The sequence below is a fragment of the Cololabis saira genome, chromosome 17 (assembly GCF_033807715.1).
Source record: "Cololabis saira isolate AMF1-May2022 chromosome 17, fColSai1.1, whole genome shotgun sequence".
Lineage (NCBI taxonomy): Eukaryota > Metazoa > Chordata > Actinopteri > Beloniformes > Belonidae > Cololabis > Cololabis saira.
The window spans coordinates 12,158,361-12,184,560 of record NC_084603.1 but is presented as its reverse complement, the minus strand read 5'-3'; the positions used below and the strand labels follow the sequence as shown (position 1 = coordinate 12,184,560).

Sequence of the window (26,200 nt, the reverse complement as noted above, 5' to 3'; positions counted from 1 at the left end):
AAACATCACATAGTAGAAATAAAAGATATACAATTTAAACAAAAAAGAAAGACATAATAACAATAGTGATAATTCAGATGCACTTCATCTTCCGTTCTTCTGATGGAAAGTGAAAGGTCTTCAATAAAAGAGAAAGAAGTCCTTTTGCCTTGTTTCAAATCTTTGAGAGCTGGAGATAAATATATTGTTGCAGTGTAAATGACTAAGGAAAAAATCTATTTAAAACAATAAATGAGTCGTGAGGTGACAGGAGGAGGAGGTGCAGCGGTGTATCTAATTAAAACATAGTTGAGTTTGTCGTCTAGGAATAAAAGTTAACACCCATCTGACGTCTAGGTGTTCCAGTGTCTGATGAAGCTTGAAAAAGACAACTTGTCAAGAACTTGCACCTTTTAAAAATGTCAAAGGAAAACCATTTTTCAAACTAGTTAAGACTGTAATTTTAGGATCAGGAGTCAATAAACCACCCAAGAAATGTAGCAGGTTCTCTTTTTTAATTTAAAAATGGCAATTATTGCTGAGGACAATGAACATAAATGTGTAAAAAGAGTTAACGTCCAGCAAAACTCTCAGGACCGTTAGTGGTTTCAGATTTGTTTGTTGTGGGTTTCCCTGTGAAAGCGAGCTTTCATCGGACATTTACAGCGTCAGACGACAAAAGATTACAAAAAAATAAATTCTGTCTCAAATTTGTTTTTCATTTTGTAGTGTTGTCAAAAACGTAGTTACGCCCTACAGTGCACTCAATGTATCCCACAATGCATCATCAAAAGTAGCCCCGGCAGCGGGCGGCCTTTAGCAAAGACATAGTGAACCGCCATCGTCGGGATATGAACCTCGACGAGCAGTACTCGAGTTGAGGGGGGATAAGGGGGGATGGCATCCCCCCCCGAAATAAAAACAGTCCAAATCACCCCCCCCCCCTGAAATAAAAACGGTCCAAATCATCCCCCCTGTAAAACTGCCATCCCTCCTTTCCATCCCTTATGTCATTTCATCAATGAATGTGGTTTTACTGATATTTCAACATTTAGAGTCATCACCAGAAAAATACATTATTTGACAATTTTCACCTGTTTCAAGTAAATTTTCACTTTAAATAAGTAGAAAAATCTGCCAGTGGGACAGGATTTATTTTCTCATTACAAGCAAAAAAATCTTGTTCCACTGGCAGATTTTTCTACTTATTTCAAGTGAAAATCTACTTGAAACAGGTGAAAATTGTAGTTTTTTCCAGTGATGAGTCTTGTTTTAAGTGTAATGAGATTTTTTTACTAAAATGAGATATTTTAACTAGAAATAGGACAAATATTCTTGTTAAGATTTTTAGTTTTTGCAGTGATCCATTTTACTTATCATGTGAAGGACAGAGTCATATTGATAAGTTCAGAAAAGTGTTTTTTACTGTTGTGTTTTGCTGTATTTGATGTAAGCCCAGTGGATATTTAAAGCTTACAGAAGGCTGCATTTAACTGCTACTATGCCATTCCTGCAGTATTTCTAGTCAGTATTAGTATTTGTAATATATCATATTATTTGTAATCAGCACAAATTATCAGGCCCCATATGATAAAATCCACCATCCCCCCTGATTTTTTTTTACAACTCGAGTACTGATCACAATGCATCATCAAAAGTAGCCCCCGGGCAGCCGGCGGCCTTTAGCAAAGACATAGTGAACTGCCCTCGTTGGGATATGAACCTCCACGAGGGATTAGTGACTTATATAGTGACTTATTTCAGACAATGAAAACATGTAGAGTGACGCTGGTAACTCACTGAGCTGACCTTCAACAAGGTGTTAAGACCCTGACTCCTATGTCTGCTCGGAAGAACCACAAACTCTCCATATTCATATCCCAGGTGTTTAAGCTTGTTTAGTCTTCTGGTTTCAAGGATTACGACACATTTACACTGGTATGGACATTAACCGTGGACAGATGTGCTTTATCACGGCTGTAACGACACTGTGACACAAACCAGCTTTACAACCTAAGATCTGCCGGACTTGAACATCACGTCTTGTAAAAGTTGCTGTGATAAAAGGCAGGGACAGGCCTCGCCACAGGTCGCACACATTGCACTTTACCCAGTGAACAGATCACACATACGTGTACCGAGCCCTCGTGTGTTTCACACATGTGATGACTCGGTGACGACGGGGGGGAGTAGAAGTCCTCCGGTGATTGAACACTTTATACTGCTGGTGGTTTTTCTCTGTGAAGTTCAGGGAGTCTGATACAGATCCGCCGTCTCTTCTGTGCACAAGATCCTTTCTTTAATCTTTAAATAGGTTTTTCTAAATATGCTGGTTCCGCATTTTCCCCTTTTTGTCTCCTGGTCCCATCTAAGGCGCCATCTGTTGAAGGGACAGAGACAAAATGATTTACTACAGAGTAGGAATAGGTGATATTTTACCGTTCACGTTAAACCGTCAAAAAAAATTCCCCAAGGTAAGAATTTGTCATCTCGCGGTAAAAACGATAAATTCCCGTTGATGATGTTTTTGTGTAAAGCTGATTTATAGTTCTGCGTTAAATCCACGCACAACGTACGTGAAGGAAGAAAGAAAGAAAGAAAGAAATGAGCCTGAAAGAAAGAAATGAGTCTCAAAGAAAGAAAGAAAGAAAGAAAGAAATGAGCCAGAAAGAAAGAAAGAAAGAAAGAAAGAAAGAAAGAAAGAAATGAGCCTGAAAGAAAGAAATGAGTCTCAAAGAAAGAAAGAAAGAAAGAAATGAGTCTCAAAGAAATAAAGAAAGCAAAAAAGAAAGAAAGAAAGAAAGAAAGAAAGAAAGAAATGAGCCTGAAAGAAAGAAATGAGTCTCAAAGAAAGAAAGAAAGAAAGAAAGAAATGAGCCAGAAAGAAAGAAAGAAAGAAAGAAAGAAATGAGCCTGAAAGAAAGAAAGAAAGAAAAAAATGAGCCAGAAAGAAAGAAAGAAATGAGCCTGAAAGAAAGAAAGAAAGAAAGAAAGAAAGAAAGAAAGAAAGAAAGAAATGAGCCTTAAAGAAAGAAAGAAAGAAAGAAAGAAAGAAATGAGCCAGAAAGAAAGAAAGAAAGAAAGAAAGAAAGAAAGAAAGAAATGAGCCTTAAAGAAAGAAAGAAAGAAAGAAAGAAAGAAATGAGCCAGAAAGAAAGAAAGAAAGAAAGAAAGAAAGAAAGAAAGAAAGAAATGAGTCTCAAAGAAAGAAAGAAAGCAAGAAAGAAAGAAAGAAAGTTGTTGATGTTTTTGTGTAAAGCTGATTTATAGTTCTGCGTTAAATCCACGCACAACGTACGTGAAGGAAGGAAGGAAGGAAGGAAGGAAGGAAGGAAGGAAGGAAGGAAGGAAGGAAGGAAGGAAGGAAAGAAAGATATGAGCCTGAAAGAAAGAAATGAGTCTCAAAGAAAGAAAGAAAGAAAGAAAGAAAGAAAGAAAGAAAGAAAGAAATGAGCCTGAAAGAAAGAAAGAAAGAAAGAAAGAAAGAAATGAGTCAAAGAAAGAAAGAAAGAAAGAAAGAAAGAAAGAAAGAAATGAGCCTGAAAGAAAGAAAGAAAGAAATGAGCCTGAAAGAAAGAAATGAGTCTCAAAGAAAGAAAGAAAGAAAGAAAGAAAGAAAGAAATGAGTCTGAAAGAAAGAAATGAGTCTCAAAGAAAGAAAGAAAGAAAGAAAGAAATGAGCCTGAAAGAAAGAAAGAAAGAAATGAGCCTGAAAGAAAGAAATGAGTCTCAAAGAAAGAAAGAAAGAAAGAAAGAAATGAGCCAGAAAGAAAGAAAGAAAGAAAGAAATGAGCCTGAAAGAAAGAAAGAAAGAAAGAAAGAAAGAAATGAGCCAGAAAGAAAGAAAGAAAGAAAGAAAGAAAGAAAGAAATGAGCCTGAAAGAAAGAAAGAAAGAAATGAGCCAGAAAGAAAGAAAGAAAGAAAGAAAGAAAGAAATGAGCCTTAAAGAAAGAAAGAAAGAAAGAAAGAAATGAGCCAGAAAGAAAGAAAGAAAGAAAGAAAGAAATGAGCCTGAAAGAAAGAAAGAAAGAAAGAAAGAAAGAAAGAAATGAGCCTTAAAGAAAGAAAGAAATGAGCCTGAAAGAAAGAAATGAGTCTCAAAGAAAGAAAGAAAGAAAGAAAGAAAGAAAGAAATGAGTCTGAAAGAAAGAAATGAGCCTGAAAGAAAGAAAGAAAGAAATGAGCCAGAAAGAAAGAAAGAAAGAAAGAAAGAAATGAGCCTGAAAGAAAGAAAGAAAGAAAGAAAGAAATGAGCCTGAAAGAAAGAAAGAAAGAAAGAAAGAAAGAAAGAAAGAAAGAAATGAGCCTGAAAGAAAGAAAGAAAGAAAGAAAGAAAGAAATGAGCCAGAAAGAAAGAAAGAAAGAAAGAAAGAAAGAAAGAAATGAGCCTTAAAGAAAGGAAGAAAGAAAGAAATGAGCCTTAAAGAAAGAAAGAAAGAAAGAAATGAGTCTCAAAGAAAGAAAGAAAGAAAGAAAGAAAGAAAGAAAGAAAGAAAGAAAGAAAGAAATGAGCCTGAAAGAAAGAAAGAAAGAAAGAAAGAAAGAAAGAAAGAAAGAAAGAAAGAAAGAAAGAAAGAAAGAAAGAAAGAAATGAGCCTGAAAGAAAGAAAGAAAGAAAGAAAGAAAGAAAGAAAGAAAGAAAGAAAGAAAGAAAGAAAGAAAGAAAGAAAGAAAGAAAGAAAATTCCTGTTGATGAGGTTTTTGTGTAACAAACATGGTGGATCTGAGTCATTACAGTATAGTTAAAAAGGTGGAGTTGAATTGGTATTTTTTTTATCGTCATTTTTATCGTTATCGGGATAAATGCCAGACATTATCGTGATACATTTTTTTGTCCATACCGCCCATCCCTACTACAGAGGCAAATGTTTATCAGCATCAATGTAAACAAACCGGTGATATATTCCTACCTCGAAGCGGCTGTAGACCTTCCTCTCCTTCCTCAAGCTCTGCATCTTCTCCAGCAGCTTCTCACGCTCCTGCGGCGTCTTGGGCTGCCCTCGGCTGAGCGTCCTGAAGCCTCTCTCCTTCTGCTTCTTGGCGTTTTTGTCCGCTTCATCCTCCTTTTCGTCGTCGGTGACGGGAGGCTCCTTGGGGGCCTCGTTCCTACTCTGGGAGTTGGCAGAGATCTGCTCCAGGAGCAGCTTGGTGTCGTCGCGGAGGTTGCTGCTCGAGAGCACGTTGGCCGTGGACGAGTGGTAGCGGGACGGGCTCGACTTCGGCTGCTTGGACGTCGTCGTCTCCGCCGGTTCGCTTGTTTGGTCGCTGCCCACAGAGTCCTGACGACTAGATCTACGGCTCTTATTCGTGTCCTCCACGTTATGATCCTTCCTCTCGCCTGCGGACGTTAATCCCGGCTGTATTTTACTACTTTCCCCGGACAAAGCTGGCTCTGGTGTGCAGCTTTCAGGTGTGTCTGATTCAGACGCTTTGCATGGCAAATGAACGTCTGCTGAGGATGCTGAGGTAGCGTCCGTCGAGTCCTCTGATTCTCGTTGAGTTTCCCCAGAAAGGAAGTCTTTATCTGACAAACCGTCCGAGGTAAACCTGTCGGTCTCTGTGTTTCTGCTCTCAGGAAACAGACCTGACTGGTCAGACTCCCCCGGGGGGGAAAGCGAGGCCGGTTCTGCAGGGGAGAACTCATCAAAGCCGAGGTCGAGGTCGTGGGGAGTGGAGGCTTGTGTTGGTGTGTCTCGAGGAGAAGAAGCTGTTTCAGTATCTGCACGGCCTAAGACACTCGTTTGAGATGGTTCTGGAGTGGTTACAGGACTAATAGTCTGGTTTAAGTCACGTGTAGGAGCAGAGCTTCCTAAACTCGACAAACCGAGCACGCCAAGACTCAACGATGAGCGGTCAGCTTTAGGAGATCGAAGAGCTTCAGATTCCTCTGCAACTGAGCCGATATCCAACCCATGATCACCCTTTTCTGATCTAGAAACAGCTTTCTCTGATCCATCTGCTGAAGAAGACCCGTCCCCGTTAGTTGAGGACTGTAAATACGAAGTATTGGTCTCTGGAGCAGCACTGGTGTCAGAGGAAATCCCGGACGCAGCGAGGGCTGAGTCAGCGGCCGAAGGCGTCTCAGATGACGTGGAGAGAGGAACAGAATCTAGATCGGCAGATTTTGAGGAAGTTTCTTTAGCTGAATGTGTCGAGCTGGAAACGCCTGGCAGATCTTTAGAGCGGGAGGTCTGTGCTGTAGCGGCAGCGCCGCTCGGTGGAGCTGGACCTGGCAGAGGTTCATCACAGGAAGGGCTTTGCACTGACGTGTTAGAAGAGCTCAACTCCGTCCCTCTGTTTCCTTCATGAGCCAGCAGCAAGTTCGTTTCCAACTGAACCGATTCAACATTTGGAGCTTTGACATCGAACTCAGAAGACGACGGTACCTCCTCTGAACCGGGAGTGGCTGAAACGAGCTCCTTTGAGGCAGAATCTGGCTTCAGACTTTCATCAGTACCTTTTGTAAGAGGTAAAACCTTAACAGCATTTGTTGGTGTTGGTGGATTACTGCGCTCCTTCGCAGGAGCAGCGGATGGAGGCGGTTTTTCGGGCGGTTTGGTCTGACAGGTTTCTGTTTTTGCAGACTCTGCCGTCTCCGAATCGGCTGAGACTTTGGTTCCTTTGTCACAGACATCTTGGGAGGTTGTGGAGTCACTGACGGCTGTATTGTCCAAAGCTTTGCTCTCCGGGGCTTCATTTGGAAGAGGCTCCTTGAGTTCAGCCGGGGGTTTCACCTGCACCTTCTCTTTACTCTTAGCTGCTTCTGCAGCTTTAGCCGCTTTGCGTTTTGCCGCCAGCTCTTTGAAAAACATGAGCCTGTTGTCAGCGTCGTTCATATCCACGTATAAAGGAGTTTTGATTAAAGGTTTAGGTGGCTGCGCGTCCTGCTCGGCTCCGGACGACGTGGACCGTGACAGCGATGGCGAGGGAATGTCATCTCTGGGCTTTAATGACTCCTTTACTGGATTTTCCGAAGCATCTTTTGATGAATCTTTATCATCTCCTTTACTGCTCTCGTCATCCGGTTTGGATGAGTTATCAAAAGTGGATGATTTGACATAACGGCTCCATTCAAAAGGTTCTCGTGCAGCAGACCTCCTCTGCCCCAGCACGCGAGAAACAAAGGGGACCTTTGTTGTCTCGCCTTCATTTTTGTCACTCTGTTCATCGGGCTGCTCTGTGCCGCTAGTTTCTTGAGAAGTCTGCTGGTCCAGAGAGCTAAATATCAGCGAGGATCTCAGCCTGGAGCTCCGCGGCGCCGCGGCGTTGTACTTCCTCCTGAAAGAGTCGTCCCTTACAAGCCCGATGGTTTTCAGCTCCCTTCTCTCCGCCGCCTCGGCCTCTTCCCTCCCGGCGGTGGAAGACGATTCCGAGGGCGTCGGTGTTGTTTTGGTTTTGGCATAACTGGGCATGTGACCTGCCCGGGGCACCGCCGGTACCTTGAACTCTCTGACGTTGGGTATTTTAAGAGCGGGTAAATCTGTGTCTGGTGCAGTTTGCTCCTCAAAGGCGTCGGCCTGAGCCGGTACCGTCGGCAGGCCTTCCTCCCCTTGGTTCTCATACGCGCTGAGGTAGGAGTTAATCCTCCAGTTCCTCAGCCCCCGCTTCACCGTCGGGTCTTTGCGGTCAACGGTTGGATCTTGGAAAAATTGTTTCTGCTCAGCGGAGCTTGAAGGGGTGGGGGAGACCTGGCAGACGTACGGCTGGCCGAAGCCCGGTCTCCTAGGGTGGGATGGATTAAGCGGCATGTCGGCCGCGGGCGGTACATTCTCCGAGCTCTGATCAAAGTCCAGATTCCTGGTGGACGATAAATAGTTAAGAACAGGGTCAAAGTTGTCGGATGGCGGCAGGTCTTGAGGTAAACCGGGTTCGGAGTATTGATCCACCGACTGACAGCCTTGGCTCCAGAACTTGTCGTAGTAACTTGGTTCTGGTAAAGGTTGCTGACCCTTTTGGAAATACTTCCCCTGGACTTCGGTGTCGGGTATTCCCGGCTGCAGGAATGGTGACGAGTATCTTTCGTGGACACCTTCAGCGTAGGAGTGGCGTTTATGTGCAGGATTGTCCATTAGCGGCCCCCCACTGGGGTCCCCCCGGGTTTGTCTCCTGTACATGTCCCCGGGGCCGTGCAGGGACTCCTGCTTCTTTAGAGCCATCATCCTCCAGTCCCCGTCCCCTCGCTCATCGTACGAGTGTCGTATCCACTGATCCGGCTGACCCACGTCCTGGGACAGAAACTTTCTGGGCTCCCTGTAAAACGCAGCCTTGTCAGTCGGGTATTGTCTCTTCTGCAAGAGGCCGAACTCCTCCATCGGGGCGAGCATGTTCTCCATCATCAGCGGCTGAGACTGGGCAAACAGGATGCGAAACTCCTCATCGAAGGTGGTGACGAGCTGCCCGAGGAACAGATGAGCCATGCAGCGGTGCAGCTTCTCAAAGGACCACATGAAGCTGCATGAAGACATCAATGAGGGAGAACTGTCAATCTTCATCAAAACAATCTGTATAGATTATTTCTGTATAGAAACTTTAATTATTTAATAAGTAACGTGAATGCTGGCTTAGATGCCTTTGTCACATGGTTGCTCAATGTGAAACTATGTGTGTAATGTATTCACTATTGTAATATACAGTATGTAAATGTCTGTAAGATCGTGTAAGTATTAAGATTGATGTGTCAGGTTGTTCTCCTGTTCCTTCTATCTTAAATAGAAGCAAAATAACAAGAACAGGAACTTTTTGCACGTTTTATTTGTATTTGTTTTAACTTGTTGTTTAACTTGTCTTTCTTTTATATTTTTAGCCAGGGGACTGCCAATGGAAACTAGCTCTGTAGCTAAAATTGGGTGCATTTGCATTTTTAATTCTAAATGTATATGAATGTACACTGTCCCTTCTCAAATAAACTGAATTGAATTGAATTGAATTGAATTGGTTTAAAATGAACAAGTTATCTCTGAATATAAAAAAATCTAATTTTATTATCTTTAGTGGCAAAAAATCATACAACAAGGATTTATCTAAAATTACAATTGAGTCTACAGAGATGCCCCAAGTATCATCTACAAGATTTCTAGGAATAATTATTGATGAGCGTTTGTGTTGGAGAGAACAGGTTTATTGTGTGAGTAAGAAAATAAACAAATCTATTGGCATAATAAGGAAAGTTAGACACCTTGTTTCTAAGCAGTGTCTACTTACTCTTTATTACAGTCTAATCTATCCTCACCTTTCATATTGCAATATTGTTTGGGGGAGTACATTTACAACTACTCTCCATAAAATCTTAATTCTCCAGAACTGTTTTGTAAGACTTGCATCTGGATCTGTCTGGGATGCTACTGCTGCTCCCTTATTTAAAAATCTACAGATCCTTACTATTTATGACATCAACAGTTACCAAATATGCATTTTTCTTTACAAGATATTTTCCTCAGAAGGAAATGTTCCTGAGCACTTTAGGTCATACTTCGCTACAATCAATTTCATTCCTACTCAACACGGCAGGCCCTCGCCCTAAATCCACTGAAATGTCTGGAATCTAGAAGCCAATTCGTGTTTAGGTTTAGAGGTGTCAAAGTCTGAAACAGTTGGTACCATATTGCAAACAATTGTAGGTCCCTATCCATTTTCAAAAGTCGCTCAAGAGAGCATTTAATTCAACAATGTAGTCAAGAAAGCTCTTGCTTTTCCCACTGTTAATGTTTCTTATGTACTTCATATTCTGTGTTGCCATTTGTTCATCATAATATTCATATTCTCATGATCATGTGATCATAGGTCTACAGTGATTTTTTATTTTCATTCATGTTCTGCATGCAATTTTTATGATGTATTATTTATTTTTATTTTATGATTTTGTATCCTCATAACTTTATTGTTAAATGTTATTAGGTGGGGGCTCCTCATAAGCCTACTGGCTTGCTCGCTCCTCCCTGCACAGTTTCTTTTAACTGCACTTATTTGTGTGATGTTATTTTCTATTGTATGTGCTAAATAAACTAAAACTAAAACTAAATAGAAATATAATAGGTTTAAAAGGAACCCACCTGTAATTCCCACTCAGCACGGCCCTGCAGTCTGTTAGCAAGAAGCGATCCATCATCTGACCCTTGAAGGACTGCCCTGAGCGGCACTGGTATTTGATGCCCGACACCGTTCTCACGCGTAAAAACTGCAACAGAAAAATCACCCAAAACATATTATTACTCCTCAGCAATGATTTTAATTGCTGTCCAAACTAGGTGGCAGTGTTGCACAAACATAACTACCGGTACTTTTATTAGTGACAACGTGTGCAGCTCATGTGACTTTTATCAGTAAGAAAGAAACAAAGGGGGAGAATAATTCCTTTAAAAAAGGATAAGATTTGAGAGAATGAATCATTTTGCAGACACCAACAGTTGCAGCAGCTTCTGTGTTTCACCTTTTCTTGTATCTGGCAAGAACAGGCAGAAAGGAAACTTTTAACCGAAGAGAGATCTTGAACATGTACTCACTTGAATGCTTTGCAGATTGACTCTGCAGTTGGACACCATGTTGACAAAGTGATGTGCATTCTGCTCGTCGAGCAGGATGTAGACAGCCACATTCCTCATGGCGGCATTGAGAAGATCCCCAAACATGTCAACATCGGTAAACATGTCCATCACTATGGCAATAACCTGAGGAAATGAAACCCAAGATGAAAAAAAACCAATAAAACAGATGTGAAAATAAAACTAGGAACGCAACGGATCAAAGGGAAGGGAGAGATTCTTCCTGATAAGGTATTTTAAGTAGGGCTGGGGATCGATTCAAATGTCAAGAATCGACTCGATTCAGAATCGATTATCAAGATTTGATTCGATCCGATTCGATTCGATTCCAATATTGATTTGGGTTAGTGTTATTAAATAACTGTTTTTTGAGCTGTTGCATGAATTATATGACTCTAGTTCTGCAACATATTAATACTGTTATTATATTGAGATTCAACAGCAAGTATTGGCAGCTAATGATGCTGTAAGGACCAATCACCTCCCAGAATGATGATAGAACTGCTTTCAGAAACATCGTGGGTCAGAATTATCAAACAGATCCAGATTTTTGAGAATTTGGTTTTTAGCTTTTTTTGCAAATGTAACCCCAAGACAGTGTATAAAGTAATGAAATATAGATAATTTATGCAATTATAACTGAACACTTTAATGTTTTCATACCTTTAAACATATTTAAAGGCAAAAACATGGCACCAGTGATTCTCGTATCCAACAAAACATTACTTTTTTGGGGATAAACAAAAAAATAACCAAAAGTTGTAATGTAATGATGAAAAAAAAAAAAAACATAAATAAATAAAAGAAAATAAAAAAAAATCGATCTTTAGACATATGAATCAATTTTTAGGAATTAATATGAGAATCGATTTAGAATCAGAAAATCGATTTTTTCAACACAGGCCTAATTTTAAGGACAACCTGCTGAGCGTTCTGGATGAGTCGTCTGGCCTGCTCCTTGATGCTCGGCATGTCCGGCTCGGGCGGGTTGACCAGCGTGGTGACCTCGGTGGGGGCGATGAAGGGATGCATCTGCGGCCAGCCCAGGTCCAGACCCGGCACGTCCAGGTCGGAGTGGATCGGCCAGTACGTGTCGGAGGAGCCATCTCCGCCGCTGTCCAGAAACTGCTGCTCCAGGTGGCTGCTCTGCTGCGGAGCCTGGACCGAGTGGTGAATGAATTCTATCTCAGGTGCGGCCAGGAAGTCGACCACGTCTGCTTTCTGCAGGAACTGATAGTATCCTTCCAAATCCGTCTCAACCAGGGCGTCGATAGCCAGCCGGTACTCTTCCCGGTAGTGGGGGGGCAGATAGTTGGGGTCCAGGGGATTATCCCCAGCCGAAGAACACTGAGAGCGACGCGCCATACTGTTCCCCTGGGGGAAGACGCAAAAGTGATGAGTTCATAGAAGTATACGTCACTTTCACAACACAAATGACACTGGGTCAATATTTCTTAATCCATGGAAAATGATCTTCTGAGGGTTTCCAGGAAAACTCTAATCTATCTGCTAGACTTTGAGCTTTACATTTGCCATAAGAATCTTAATATGTTGTAAAATTATATGCGATTATTTTCAAATGTATCCTCCAATAGCAATTAACAAGAATAATTTATGGGGTGATGCTCCCAAAATGTATTTTTTTTCTGTTTAATTTTGTTTTAAATGACAGATTACTGTGTCTTTAAGTTTTGTACCCTTCAGCCATTATAATAAAAATGATCTTCTGAGGGTTTCCAGGAAAACTCTAAACCATCTGCTAGACTTGTATTTTTACATTTGCCATAACAATCTTAATATGTTGTAAAATCAGACTTGATTATTTTCAAAGTGACCCTCCAATAGCAATAAACGAGAATATTTAATGGTGGGATGCTCCCAAATTTTTTCTTTCTTCTGTTTTATTTTGTTTTAAATGACAGATTACTCTGTCTTTAAGTTTTGGACCTCTGATCCATTATAATATGACATTTCTCACATCTGTTTTACTTTGTTTTACATGACAGATTAGTATTACTCTGTGTTTACGTTTTGGACCGTTCAGCCATTATAATAAAAATGATCTTCTGAAGGTTTCCAGGAAAACTCTAATCTATCTGCTAGACTTTGATTTTTACATTTGCCATAACAATCTTAATATGTTGTACAATTAGATTTGATTATTTTCAAAGTGACCATCCAATAGCAATAAACGAGAATAATTAATGGGGGGATGCTACCAAAATGTATTTATTTTTCTGTTTAATTTTGTTTTAAATGACAGATTACTCTGTCTTTAAGTTTTGGACCTCTGATCCATTATCATATGACATTTCTGACATCTGTTTTACTTTGTTTTACATGACAGGAGATTACTGTGTCTTTGAGTTTTGGACCGTTCAGCCATTATAATAAAAATGATCTTCTGAGGGTTTCCAGGAAAACTCAAAACTATCTAGCTAGACTTGTATTTTTACGTTTGCCATAACAATCTTAATATGTTGTAAAATCAGATTTGATTAAAAACGAGACTAGTTAATGAGGGGATGATCCCAAAATGTATTTTTTTTCTGTTTCATTTTGTTTTAAATGACAGATTACTCCGTCTGTAAGTTTTGGACGTCTGATCCATTATAATATGACATTTCTAACATCTGTTTTACTTTGTTTTACATGACAGATTACTGTCTTTACGTTTTGTACCCTTCAGCCATAATATATGACATCTGGGGGTAAAACCTAAATCACAGGAGCATATTTGTCTCAGTAATAAACGCAGTTATCACTGTGATTGAGTGAGTTATTAGTGTCTTTTTTTTAGTGGGAGTGCAGCCCAGACTGCTCCTAACTTATAATTAACCGTATAAGTGCCGAGCTGAGATAAAACACAGCAAAAGACACATGCATAGCCTACACTAAATTACACCTCCAAAACCCTTCTGTGGGATAAAGCATTAAGCTCATCATGTAAAGGATGCAAAGCTTTACAACCGAATCATTATCAATCATCACGGCGCAATAAGAACTATATAAGGGGAAGAGGAATCTTTTCAGGAGATAAATGGTTTTGGGTGTGGCTCCTCCCTTTCGCCCAAAAGTCTCCATTTCTAGTTTATCTCGAAGCCATATGTGTGATAAAAGCGTTGACAATAAAATGTGAAACACGAAAAAGGAGTGAATAGTTTAAATCAACAAAGACTGCCGAACTGACTGCCGGGAATTCTCAGCCCAGAAACCGCACGTCAGAAAAACCCTAGACCGTTCTGCTGAGTGTACAGACTACTTTTACCAAACTTCGCAGTATCTTTCAAGCCTTTCAATAGAGTTAATAATATAGTAGCACAGTTGAACCTACCCCAAGGATTCCCCTCGTCGCCGTGTATTCCTCTCATCCAGGTGGGACCTGTTGAAAGTTTTCTCCAATCCTGGCTCTTTCCCCTCCGTTCACCCAGATAAACCCGTTTACGCTCAAAGCATGTTGGTTTGGAGACGAGAGCAGAGCAACGACTGAGAAACACTGCTGTCGGATAAACTGCAAAAGTGAAATGTGTCGCCCCGCCTCGCCAGTTTTGCAGCCAGTCCCATTGACTTCTGCATGAATCCTTGCTCCTAAAGCCTGATTTATGGTTCCGCGTTAAATCGACGCAGAGTGTACGGCGTAGGGTACGCGGCAACGCGCACCATACGCCGTTGGCTCTGCGTTGGTGTAACGCGGAACCATAAATCCGCCTTATCAACACAACCCAGCACACTTGCTGCGCCTTTTAAAGTTGCGTCAGTCTTCACCACGTGAACGCACAAATATGTGCAGAGCCGTCTAATAATGACTAAAATACCGAGTCACAAGGTTTGGTGGATGAAATAGGTGCTTTGAAGCCTTAGTTGATTTATGACCTATTTATAAGACTTTCCGCAGAGTTTGAAGTGTAAATGATCATTAATGAGAGGACTACTGGATTATAGAAAATATATAAGGTTTCCTGATAATCATTTTTGGCCTAAAGGCTCAAAGTGATTTGCAGTTTTTTTTTTTTTTTTTTTATTTATCCTTTATTTATCCAGGAAAGTCCCATTGAGATACATTATCTCCAGTACTCGAGTTGTAAAAAAAAAAGTCAGGGGGGATGGTGGATTTTATCATATGGGGACAGATAATTTGTGCTGAATACAAATAATATAATATATTACAAATAATAGCACTGACCAAAACACCTGCAGAAATACTGCAGGAATGACATAGCAGCAGTTAAATGCAGCCTTCTGTAAGCTTTAAATATCCACTGGGCTTACATCAAATACATCAAAACACAACAATAAAAAACAGTTTTCTGAACTTATCAATATGACTCTGTCTTTCAAAGGATAAGTAAAATAGATCACTGCAAAAACTCAAAATCTTAACAAGAATATGTCTTATTTCTAGTTAAAATGTCTTATTTTAGTAAAAAAAATCTCATTAGACTTAAAACAAGACTCATCGCTGGAAAAAACAACAATTTTCACTTGTTTCAAGTAGATTTTCACTTAAAATAAGTAGAAAAATCTGCCAGTGGAACAAGATTTTTTTTTGCTTGTAATAAGAAGATAAATCTAGTCCCACTGGCAGATTTTTCTACTTATTTCAAGTGAAAATGTACGTGAAACGTGATGACTAAATGTTGAAATAGCAGTAATACCACATTCATTGATGAAATTACATAAGGGATGGATACGGGGGATGATTTTGACCGTTTTTATTTCAGGAGGGATGCCATCCCCCCTCATCCCCCCTCAACTCGAGTACTGATTATCTCTTCTGCCAGGGAGTCCTGGTCAAGATGGCAGCAGAAAAATAAATTCAGTTTCATATAAAAGAAAGTACATACAAGGACAAGAAACTTTACAAAAAAATAAAAACATATCAAAACAAGAAACAAACATACAAGGATCAGAAAGCTAAAAAGAATTCATGACAAATAATGACACTTGATTAAAAACAATGACATTGTTCTGTGAAAAATGATTTTAACATATGTTTGAACATGTTAAGAGAAGGTAAATATTTAAGGTTGAGTATGTGTTGTAGCTCATTCCAAGCTTGCGGTGCATAAAAGGAAAAGGCAGATTTACCCAACTCTGTTCGAGTACTTGGGACCATGAGGAGAATTTTCTCTGATGATCTAGTATTGTAGCTACTAGAGTAATATTTTAATAAATTGGATATGTACAGAGGTAGTTTACCCAGTAATGCTTTTGCAATAAATATTAACATATGTGATTTTCTCCTTAGACTCAGTGAAATCCATTAAACCATTTGATACAAATTACAATGATGTGTACTTGTACTTGAACCAGTCACAAACCGCAAGGCAGCATGATAGACTACATCCAGTTTTTTCAAAAGAAATGAAGATGCATGCATGTAAATTACATCACCATAGTCTAATACTGACAAAAAGGGACTTTGTACCAATCTTTTTCTAGCAGCAAAAGGGAAAACATTTTTTTGCACGAAAATAAAAACCTAACTTTGGTCTGAGCTTTTTTAGGAGGCTATCAATATGAACTGTATGAGTTGTTTTATTATTCAGATTCAGATTCAGATGACTTTGTTAATCCCTTTGGGAGGTTCCCTCGGGGGGAAATTGACATCTCCATCTCACACACACAGCACTCTTATATACAAATAAAACACCCATATAAAGTTAAAAAGATAAAAATAAGAAAATAAAAATGAAAAGTGCCTGGTCGGTAATCTTTAAAACTATAACAGCATATAACACAACCATCTCTCCTGAACCTGGCTGTCTTAGCCTTGTTTGGGCCCCCTCTACAGCCCTTTACTTAGAGTTATACAGAATCTCCTTGCCTTCACCACCCTGTTAGCCAGGCGCCTTATACTCCTTAAATGGAAACACTATCACCCTCCATCTCGTAGTAGGTGGGTGGTAGAAGTTTTACTGGTCATGAGTCTTGAGACGCTCAGATTTTCCCTCAATGGCTCCTCACATTCATTTGAAAGGACCTGGAGACCTCTGCTAAGTCATATGAGTGTTTGACATCTCTTTGTTGATGTGCTGACTGGGCCCCCCTTCCCCCCATCTAGTTTATTTTATTAATTAATTACCCCTTTTTTTTCTTTTCTTTTTCTTCTTCTTCTTCTTCTTTATTTTTTTTTTCTTTTTCTTTATACTTGGTTGTTTTTCTTGTCTATGGGTCTGTTGTGAGTGCTGGTGTGGGGATGGGAATGTGGGAGGAATATAAAAAGATGGGAAAAAATTGAAGGATGGAAATATTCCCAGTTATATTGTTGTACTACTGTTGTATCTTGTGAAACTACTTCCAATAAAAGAAAAATCATTAAAAAAAAATAAAAAATAAAAAGTGCAGTGCCATAAATAGAAGTATATGAATAGGAAAGAAAATAAGTGTCAGGAACTATTGCACAAAGTTATTGCACTGTCCGGTTTGTTGGTCAGACTGACTGACTGACTGACTGACTGACTGACTGACTGACTGACTGACTGACTGACTGACTGACTGACTGACTGACTGAATGACTGACTGACTGACTGACTGACTGACTGACTGACCCCCCCACAGTCACAGTCCTGCACTTGGGGAGGAGAAGCCTCTCACTGAACCGGCTTCTCCTGATGACAGAGGGGTGGCTGGCATCGTCCAAGACAGCCAGAAGTTTGTGCATTATCACATCAATATAAGTTGCAATCATTTATCTTTAATATCTCATTAATAACTATATCACTTGAAACTTTTGCTATTCTGTCAGAGGAAGATATTTTTATTTCAGCAAACTGTGCTTCCCCTTATGTACAACACTGAGATGGAGAAAGTTGCCCCCCACCTTAAAGTATATATATTAAGCATTTTTATACTTGATACTTTTTATGCTTTCATTTTAATACTTACATTTTTGCACATGTACCATAGTACTACAGTATTAAAAATATTTGTTAAAAAGATGCAAAACACTGTCTACCTTTCACATGTCAATGTTTATTTTTTAGTTTTGCATTTTAGTTTTATTTGTCATTTTGTTTACAAGCCACACTACCTCCTTTGCACATGGCATTATTTATATTATTTGTTTACAAGAGATATTACCTCTACAAAGATATGACCACCTTTACACAAATATAGGCCTTTGCACAAGTCACTGGCACAAAAAAGTTTACAAGAGAGGTAACTTTTCTCTTCTGTTCTATGAGACTATGAGATTGTTCAGATCATACAAGCTATTTTGAATGTTTATACTTGAACTGTTACAAGGGCATTTATCGTTATCGAGGTAAAACTGCCCAATTTATTGTGATATTGATTTGAGGTCATATTGTCCAGCCCTACATAATATCTATGTACTGAAATTAATTAACATGTATATTTAAATTCTCATAAAATAATCCTATGTGAAGTAATATACATGCACTCAACTATACAGTCAATCATACATACTGGTATTCATATATCCTTTTGTCTGTATATACATCTTAATTAATGCTGATAAAAATTGTGCAGTCCTCAGTAAAGACGAACATGTAAACACCTATTTGAGAGTACATACTCATCCTAGGTTTATCATCTATTGCAGACATTACATATGGTGTGGTGTGTATATAGCGATTCATGGTCAGCACAATAGTATAGATAGCTATGTTTATACACACAAACATGTACATGTGCTTAAATATATATACATGATATGTACATACACATTATATAAATACCTACCTGAATATAAACACGCACATACCGGACTGTCTCAGAAAATTCGAATATTGTGATAAAGTTCTTTATTTTCTGTAATGCAATTAAAAAAACAAAAATGTCATACATTCTGGTTTCATTACAAATCAACTGAAATATTGCAAGCCTTTTATTATTTTAATATCACTGATTATGGCTTACAGTTTAAGATTAAGATTCCCAGAATATTCTAATTTTTTGAGATAGGATATTTGAGTTTTCTTAAGCTGTAAGCCATGATCAGCAATATTAAAATAATAAAAGGCTTGCAATATTTCAGTTGATTTGTAATAAATCCAGAATTTTTGCATTACAGAAAATAAAGGACATTATCACAATATTCTAATTTTCTGAGACAGTCCTGTATATATATATATATATATATATATATATATATATATATATATATATATATATATATATATATATATATATATATATATATATATATATATATATATATATATATATATGCCACAACCCACATACTCAGCTCTGCTGCTCATCCCACAAATGCATGCATTCAAAAGGAAAGTAGACAAGTTTTCCAACCGTATAAGATTAATTGCCCAGAAGTATATTGCAACGAAGAGACAATCTACCAAACACAAGCGTGCCAAACAAATGTGCAGCCTCTACAGCTCATTGAAACAATGCACCATTTCTTGCAAAAAGGAAGTTAAAGTCAAATGAAATAATGTCATTTCCAAGCAGTTTCATGTTCCTGTGACTACAGCTGCAAATATTATTAGCACGTCTACTTTACTGCAGCAAACCTCCCTGGATGTGAATGCAAGAGGAAATACAACCTCAGGTTCATTAGTGTGAATGCCAGACAAAGAGCCAAAGAAAACACCCAAAGACATTTCAGGTGAACTCTGAGGTGAACGTCTCTGTCGCCTCTGGGAACAGGAGGACTCCGCTGGGAAGAACGATGAATTGTTAAATTGCAGGGTTAGTGCAGGTAAGGCTGCATGCAGGTGGGGGTTAAGAAGTTAGAGAGATTACGCAATTTACAACAGGAAGACAGTTTTCAGGAGCTACTAGAACATGGAGAGGGACGGCTTCGCTCCTGTAATGGGAGCCTTTTCCACCGTTGACAAACCAGAGCAGACACAACAGGCCGGCTTGTGTAAAGAGCGGGTAAGGCCAGTCGGTGTTGCTCTGGTGAGCGTAACGCCCGTCTTTACGACTGAGCTCAAACAAGCAGCTGCAGCAAGTTACCCTGTAGGACTAAGATACAGTATGTAGATTTAATATTACACACCCATCTTCTTAAAACAGTTGTTCACGTTTCTTTTATGCCTAAATGATAACGATGAAAATACGCTCATGACTTGACCTTTAATTACTTATATATTTTAATGCACTGAGGAAGGATGATCCCTGCAAATAATCTGCTGCTTTTGATGAAGGAGCAGTCGAGTGTCACAAAAGTTCACCCCCTGCCAAAGCTTTTTTTTTTTTGTCTCTTTTGCACCATCTTTACAGAATCAACATGCATTGCCTCACCAGCCTGTTTTTACTTTGCAGGCTGGTGAAAGTGCTCGTTTGGAAACCCAAGCCCGGAGCTGGACGAAGGCCCATCTGAGATTCCCAGACATAATCCTGCGGCCCATGTTTTCTTAAGCCCAGAAAGGAGAGGAACGTAGACCAAACCGAGGTGATTTTACTTTTAGGCTTCCTCCACTGTCCGTCTGAAAATAACCGTGTCAGGATGAAATATGATGTAACCAAACCAGAGGAAATGAAGCAACGTAGCTGCTGGAGCAAAGACTTGAAGACAAGCCCTCATTGTTCCCTCCAGGCACCACCCAAAGCACACATAGGAGGAGTTGGAATAGAAACACAATAAAAATTCATAGATAGTTGCTAAACAACAAGCCAAATTATATAGCATTCACTTCTGCACAAATGTAACTCAGGCAGACGAGAAGAAAAACATAAACTTGTTCATTGTGCATTGGTTCTGTGATTGACGGATGTGGTTGTGAAGTAAGAACTTATCCAAAAACTCAATCAAAGCTGAGGCCCTGCGCCTTCACGAAGCATGACGAAGAATGCGTGAACTGACTCCAGAGTATGCGATTGACATCATTTAAGTTAGATAACAAAGTCAGCTCAAATGTGAGGAGCACAAGTGCACTGTGTTCGTTGTTCGTTCAGTAAACAACAAAGGAGATTAGAATGAGCTGACGTCCACAGACTCCTGCAGAGTCAGCCAGCACCTCAAACCCTGTCTGCCTGTCTGACATACTAAGACACATCTGGGGCCAGATTCGTGACACTTATGTGCTTCAAAACAGAGTTTACACTACAAAAGTGTGTATGCATGTCTTTTTCCAGATTTATAGTATCATGTGTATACGTATCGGTGCCTTTTTACATATCACATCCTGTGCACACGCACAAACCTGACTTTCACCTGCTTTCAGCGGTGAATGGGTGTGGAGACTGGGCTGTTTGCAATTTGCATATGAAAATATTGTTTGGACTACAACTAAATAAACAACAGAATGAAAGCAGCAAGAAGAATGAAGAGCAGTTTTACCGAGAAGGAATTTGACGGTGAACTGGTAAAAAAGAAGGATTTGGAAAATGAACTCCTAAATATCTAATAATAATAATAATAATAATAATAATAATAATAATAATAATAATAATAATAATAATAATAATAATAATAATAATAATAATAATAATTATTATTATTATTATTATTATTATTATTATTATTATTATTATTACTATTATTATTATTAATAATAATAATAATAATAATAATAATAACACCATGAAAAAAGTGTTTGTCTTTCTAAAGTCAGATTAAAGGACCCTGCACAGGTGAAACATTTTCACCTGAAGACTTGGGCTTTGACTGCATCCTGATGTGACCAAATCAAACGGCAGAAACCGGCAGCGGTCTGTAACTGCTTTAGGGGAGCTGATAGTAAAACTGAATGTAGTTCCTGTGTGCTTTAAGAAATTTCTGCAGTAGTTCACCACAACATGCTTTAAGGTCACTATAAAAGCATTTCTAATAGGGGGGTGATAGCAGTTCTTATTTAATGAAGTACACACTTTAGATGCCTCAACCAAAGCTGTTTGTAGGTGCAGCAGCTTCTAACATGGTGATACTGGCCAATGCCCAAGATATGGAGACCCCTGAAAAACCTGCATGCATTGCAGTGAAATGTGGTAAACACATCCCTGTAACAAGGTTGTTGATCCCTGGCTATTCTATATATCACCGATGTATGTGAAAAACTCAGCGGACCAAAGTGGCAACATTCTCATTCCTCACACACTGAACAGAAACAGAGGACGTAGCAACCATCGCGTCTACTATAGTAAATATAACATTGCAGCATTGCATATGAACACACGTTGACAGACATGACAGAACCAGGACTGTGTCTTTCATAGTGTTGTCACAAGCTGCCATGATGCCGACAATTCAGCTCAACAGCTACTGAATTGCTGTTGTTTAGACCCCCCCCCGATCCCCCGCTGCTCTACGTACATCCAGAAAATGTTTATGATTATGGTTGATGCTTGCAGTGTCTCAAGGCAGCTGGTGCGCTGATAAGCAGGAAGTAGGACAAGGGAAGAAGAAACATGTGGGAAAACACAGGAAAAAGGAAGAACAGTAGATGATGATGATGATGATGATGATGGTGATGATGATGAGGATGATGAAGGGGCTCAGGAAGCATCGACAGTTCTCAAGGAGGTGAGATCATGTTTGTCCAAGCAGCTAATGGGAGGCTGCATTCAAAAGGATGATGAATGTAGCTGAGCCTCAGTTGAACTGGGCTGCTACCGATAATGTGATGTTTACTAACCGTGAATAATCTACAAACGACATAATCTGACACTGACTCTGTTCATGCAGTTCTTGGATATGATTTCAAAAGTAGGGAAGAACTCTGAAAGTGGACTTGAGTTTAGATTCGTAGCCAGCGTGTGTGGAAAAAATCTTTCTCATAAATAGTGGAAAGACAAACTCTATATTTGTCGCTTGGAGAGGCCTCGATAAATTCCACAGATGGTTGCTGTCCATGTGTAGTGTCTCTAAGAGAGACAGGACTTCTCTCAGCATCCTGCCGGAGCCGGGTCGGTCGTTGGTCGGTCTCCGACTCTCTGGTGGAGAAAACCAGCAGACATAAACACAAGTGTGAGAATAAGCACTCCAGCAGAAACCGGTCTGGGGCCGGATTCACCAATATGTTCTTAAGAACGATCTTAAGAAATGTCTTAAGATCTAAAATTAAGAATTTCATAAGAAAGTTCATAAGTGAAATTCCTAAATATTTTCTTAAGAACCGTCTTAAGAACTGTCATTTCTTACAAATTTCTTGTTTTTCCTACTTAAGAACTTCTTAAAATATGTCATTGCATTGCAGGCGCCAACAAACAACATTTATACAGGTAGTTTGCGTCTTAACCGTCAGTCACTCACTAAACATGGAGAAGGAGAAAAAGAGATGCAGGAACTTTTCAAGGTTATGGTGGATGAGATTAATGTGTGAAAAAAAAAAAATTTTAATTGGGGAAAGTTAATAATAATTGGAGAAAATTAATAATAATTAACTACCACGCTAACTAACATGCTAACAAACAGTTAACAGGCTCTTTGTGTAATTAATTACAAAGTATATCCTCAAACTATGACCTACTAGTCTAAAATTGTCTAAAATGTGTTGAAAAAGGTGATATTAGAGGCTTATTATTATTATTATTATTGTTATTATTATTATTATTACCTTTTCACAGAAGAAATTTTAAGACAGCTCAAGGTTGTCTTAAAGTTAAGAAAAAAGTCAAGAACATATTTGAGAACTTTTATTTCAAGAATACCATTTATTCTTAAGTTTTTTCTTAAGAAGAAACTTAAGAAGAAAGTTGAGAAAATACTTAAAAACTTTTTTGGAGAATATGACTTCTTCTCTTTTTTCTTCTTAAGACCGAATTTAAGAAAAAAAATGACACTTAAGAAGATTTTTTTTCTTAAGAACGTTTTGTGAATCCGGCCCCTGGTTGTTGAGGTGACGGATCAACACTGGCTGAATGAAGCTGTAGCATCGTCAGGGTAGAGTAAGGAGAGGCCGGGTCTTTGGGTACCGGTACCTGAAACTGGGTGGTGACCTGGTTTCACTTCAGCAGCAGATATGTGTGTAACCTGACGTGTGGCTGGTATCGTTGTCACCATTTTGTGTGTCTTTGTGTGCATGTCATCGTGGCATTATGGGAACCGGGAGCACCTGCTGTTGCAGGAACTACTGCAAATGTGCGTATGTTGACAGCTGTTTATTTAACTGAAGACTGATTTTGGTGACACATTTGTATCTTCATTATGAACAATGCAGAAAAACTACAAACCTTTCCAGGTTTTAAGCCGTAACAACAATGAAGGAGAAGTTCAGAGTTGGGTGTGATCTGAGACAGCCTGTGGGTGCTTGCATTATTCCTTTATTTACTTCTGTGCTTGAAGTCGTGATTAGATACACTGTTTCTGCGTGCATGCAAGCTTGTATACACGTGCATGTTTTTACTTTATCACTATAAGTAGATATTAAAAATGTGGTTGAGGGCATACAGGACTGTCTCAGAGAATTATAATATTGTGATAAAGTTCTTTATTTTCTGTAATGCAATTAAAAAAACAAAAATGTCATACATTCTGGATTCATTACAAATCAACTGAAAAATTGCAAGCCTTTTATTATTTTAATATTGCTGATTATGGCTTACAGTTTAAGATTAAGATTCCCAGAATATTCAAATTTTTTGAGATAGGATATTTGAGTTTTCTTAAGCTGTAAGCCATGATCAGCAATATTAAAATAATAAAAGGCTTGCAATATTTCAGTTGATTTGCAATGAATCCAAAATGTATGACATTTTTGTTTTTGTAATTGCATTACAGAAAATCACAATATTCTAATTTTCTGAGACAGTCCTGTATGTTCCACCTCTAAACCCGTTTGTTATGAAGGGAGAAGTCAAGGCATGGTTGGAAAGGGAGCTGTTAAACTGTATTTATGTAGTATTTTGACTTACTGTAAGTGTCTTACACATGTTTCATCAAGTGCTTTGCAAAAAAGAAAAATAAAGGGTAGATGTCTCCTTTAATATGTGTTTTCCTGCACCTGTCGGTATGTGGCAGACTGCCACAGGAGTGTCAGCCCGCTGAAACAATTTCAGTCAGCCAGTCAATACAAGGTACTCTAACAATGCACAGAGAGACGAAACAGCGGAAGGGGGAGAAAGATAATCAGATGCACAAGTTGCCGGAGGCCGACACAGAATCTTGTTGGTTGAAGCGTTTCATGAGACCATGTTTTAGGTTCCTCTTTTAAGCAAATTTACTCTTAATGGGTGACAAATAGCCTCCCACATGACATCATAATTAGTGCCTGTAAGTTTAGGAGAAAAAAGCATTCAGCAAGCGACTGTGCTTCACATTTATACACGTATTATTCCCAGCTCTATTGTATTTCATCCCGCGGCACATCCTGCTGCTGAAGTACATCCTGGAATATCCTGCGCTGAGCCAGGGAAACACGTCCCAGGATAGACATCACGTCCTGCCGAAGCATCTTTGATGCAAAGACACAACAATGGCTTTCCTGCAGCCTAAAGGGAGAAGTGGAAAAACCTCCATAATTGCATGATTGTTGAACATGATTGTTGACTTGTGGCAAACAATAGAGTCGAAGATAATTAATAGAAGACAGGGTGTTTGAGATCATCCTGATGTCACTGTGCTCATGCTGGATGAGCCATCTAATTCAGCTGCAGAAAGACCTTTAAAAGTGCTGAATGAGCACGGATCGAGACAAAGTTACATGTTGGACATTGTTTCTCAGTGCCATGCTGACTTCCTTTCATACTTCCACTGACCTTTCAGGTTGTGCAGTTTACTTTTGTGGCTCTCGCTTGCGTCTGCCTTTTGTTAGCTGTTCATGACACTGAAGTGGAGCTGGCAAAGACTCAAAATGCACTGAGCCTTCGCTAGGAATCTTTTTAACTGTGTCGGGGCAGCTCTCAGGGATGCCAGGTATTCTGATTAAAAATGTTGACTAAGTGTTGACTACACAGAAACAGGTAATCTGATCAGTGGAGCAAAGTGATTTTCAATCGGAAGAAACTTAGTCATGTTTTTTATTAACATATGTATTTTTCCTTAAGCATTTTAGAATAATACAATCCTCTGATTACTCACAATAATCCAAACGTAGCACAAAGACTCTGTCTGGTCACAACATTCAAACAGCGCCACTCCCAGGACCGCCTGTACTCGCAGCATACTATTTAGCTGAGGTCATCCTCCCTGAGGCCACAACGTAGCAGCCAGGCAACATAACACCAGAATGAGCTGTTATGATCAGAGGATACCGGCGGATAAATGTAGAATAGATTAGTTTTATTACATTTTTTGTTAAAAAAGAATAATAATAAAAAAAACGAAACATTTTGGATGATCTGATGTCCAAGTGCAAAGTGAGTTTACTGCATCTACACAAACGTGTCTCCAGCTAAACTTTCAAGTGAGACTCTGACTTAATGCCACTGGAAAATCCTGTTGGAGAATCTCTGAGAACATTCATATTTTTGCAGACTTAAACTACCTAAAAAGGTCTGGACTTCAGCTACATGCAGAGAGGTGATGATTAAGAGTCAGATGAAGACTTTTTAAAAGTAGCCCTAGGGAAACAAGACAAGAATAAACCCTGACCCTATTTTTTCTCTTAAAAAAAGGAAAACATTTTAAATAGTTTTATAAACCAAAATGTGGGTCACTTAATTTTCCACACGATAATACCATCAAGTTATGGATTGTAATAAGCATCTAAACTATCACTAACTTATGTTGCACATTGTTGCATAGATACTTGAGAAAAGGGGGGGAGACAATTCTTTTTGTTTATTGTTTTTTGTATTTTATTGGCTTTAG

General features: G+C 39.1%; 1 protein-coding gene across 1 annotated transcript; it reads right to left on the bottom strand.

The window, feature by feature from the left end:
• Positions 1-475: 475 nt before the first annotated feature.
• Positions 476-14,047, bottom strand: fam83ha (family with sequence similarity 83 member Ha). The gene is made up of 6 exons (XM_061746232.1): positions 13,853-14,047; positions 11,440-11,892; positions 10,480-10,644; positions 10,030-10,154; positions 4,891-8,431; positions 476-2,359 (listed from the first exon to the last, which is right to left on the bottom strand). The coding sequence occupies exons 2-6, from the start codon at positions 11,881-11,883 to the stop codon at positions 2,348-2,350; spliced, it is 4,287 nt and encodes a 1,428-aa protein (XP_061602216.1). The 5' UTR covers positions 11,884-11,892; positions 13,853-14,047; the 3' UTR covers positions 476-2,347.
• Between the last annotated feature and the right edge of the window lie 12,153 nt (positions 14,048-26,200).

Excerpts from the sequence above, each read along its gene's own strand:
- fam83ha (XM_061746232.1), bottom strand. The coding sequence starts at position 11,883 with ATGGCGCGTCGCTCTCAGTGTTCTTCGGCTGGGGATAATCCCCTGGAC. Across the intron at positions 10,645-11,439 it reads TCATCCAGAACGCTCAGCAG|GTTATTGCCATAGTGATGGA; the intron begins GTTGTCCTTAAA and ends TCATTTCCTCAG. Across the intron at positions 10,155-10,479 it reads TCAATCTGCAAAGCATTCAA|TTTTTACGCGTGAGAACGGT; the intron begins GTGAGTACATGT and ends TTTCTGTTGCAG.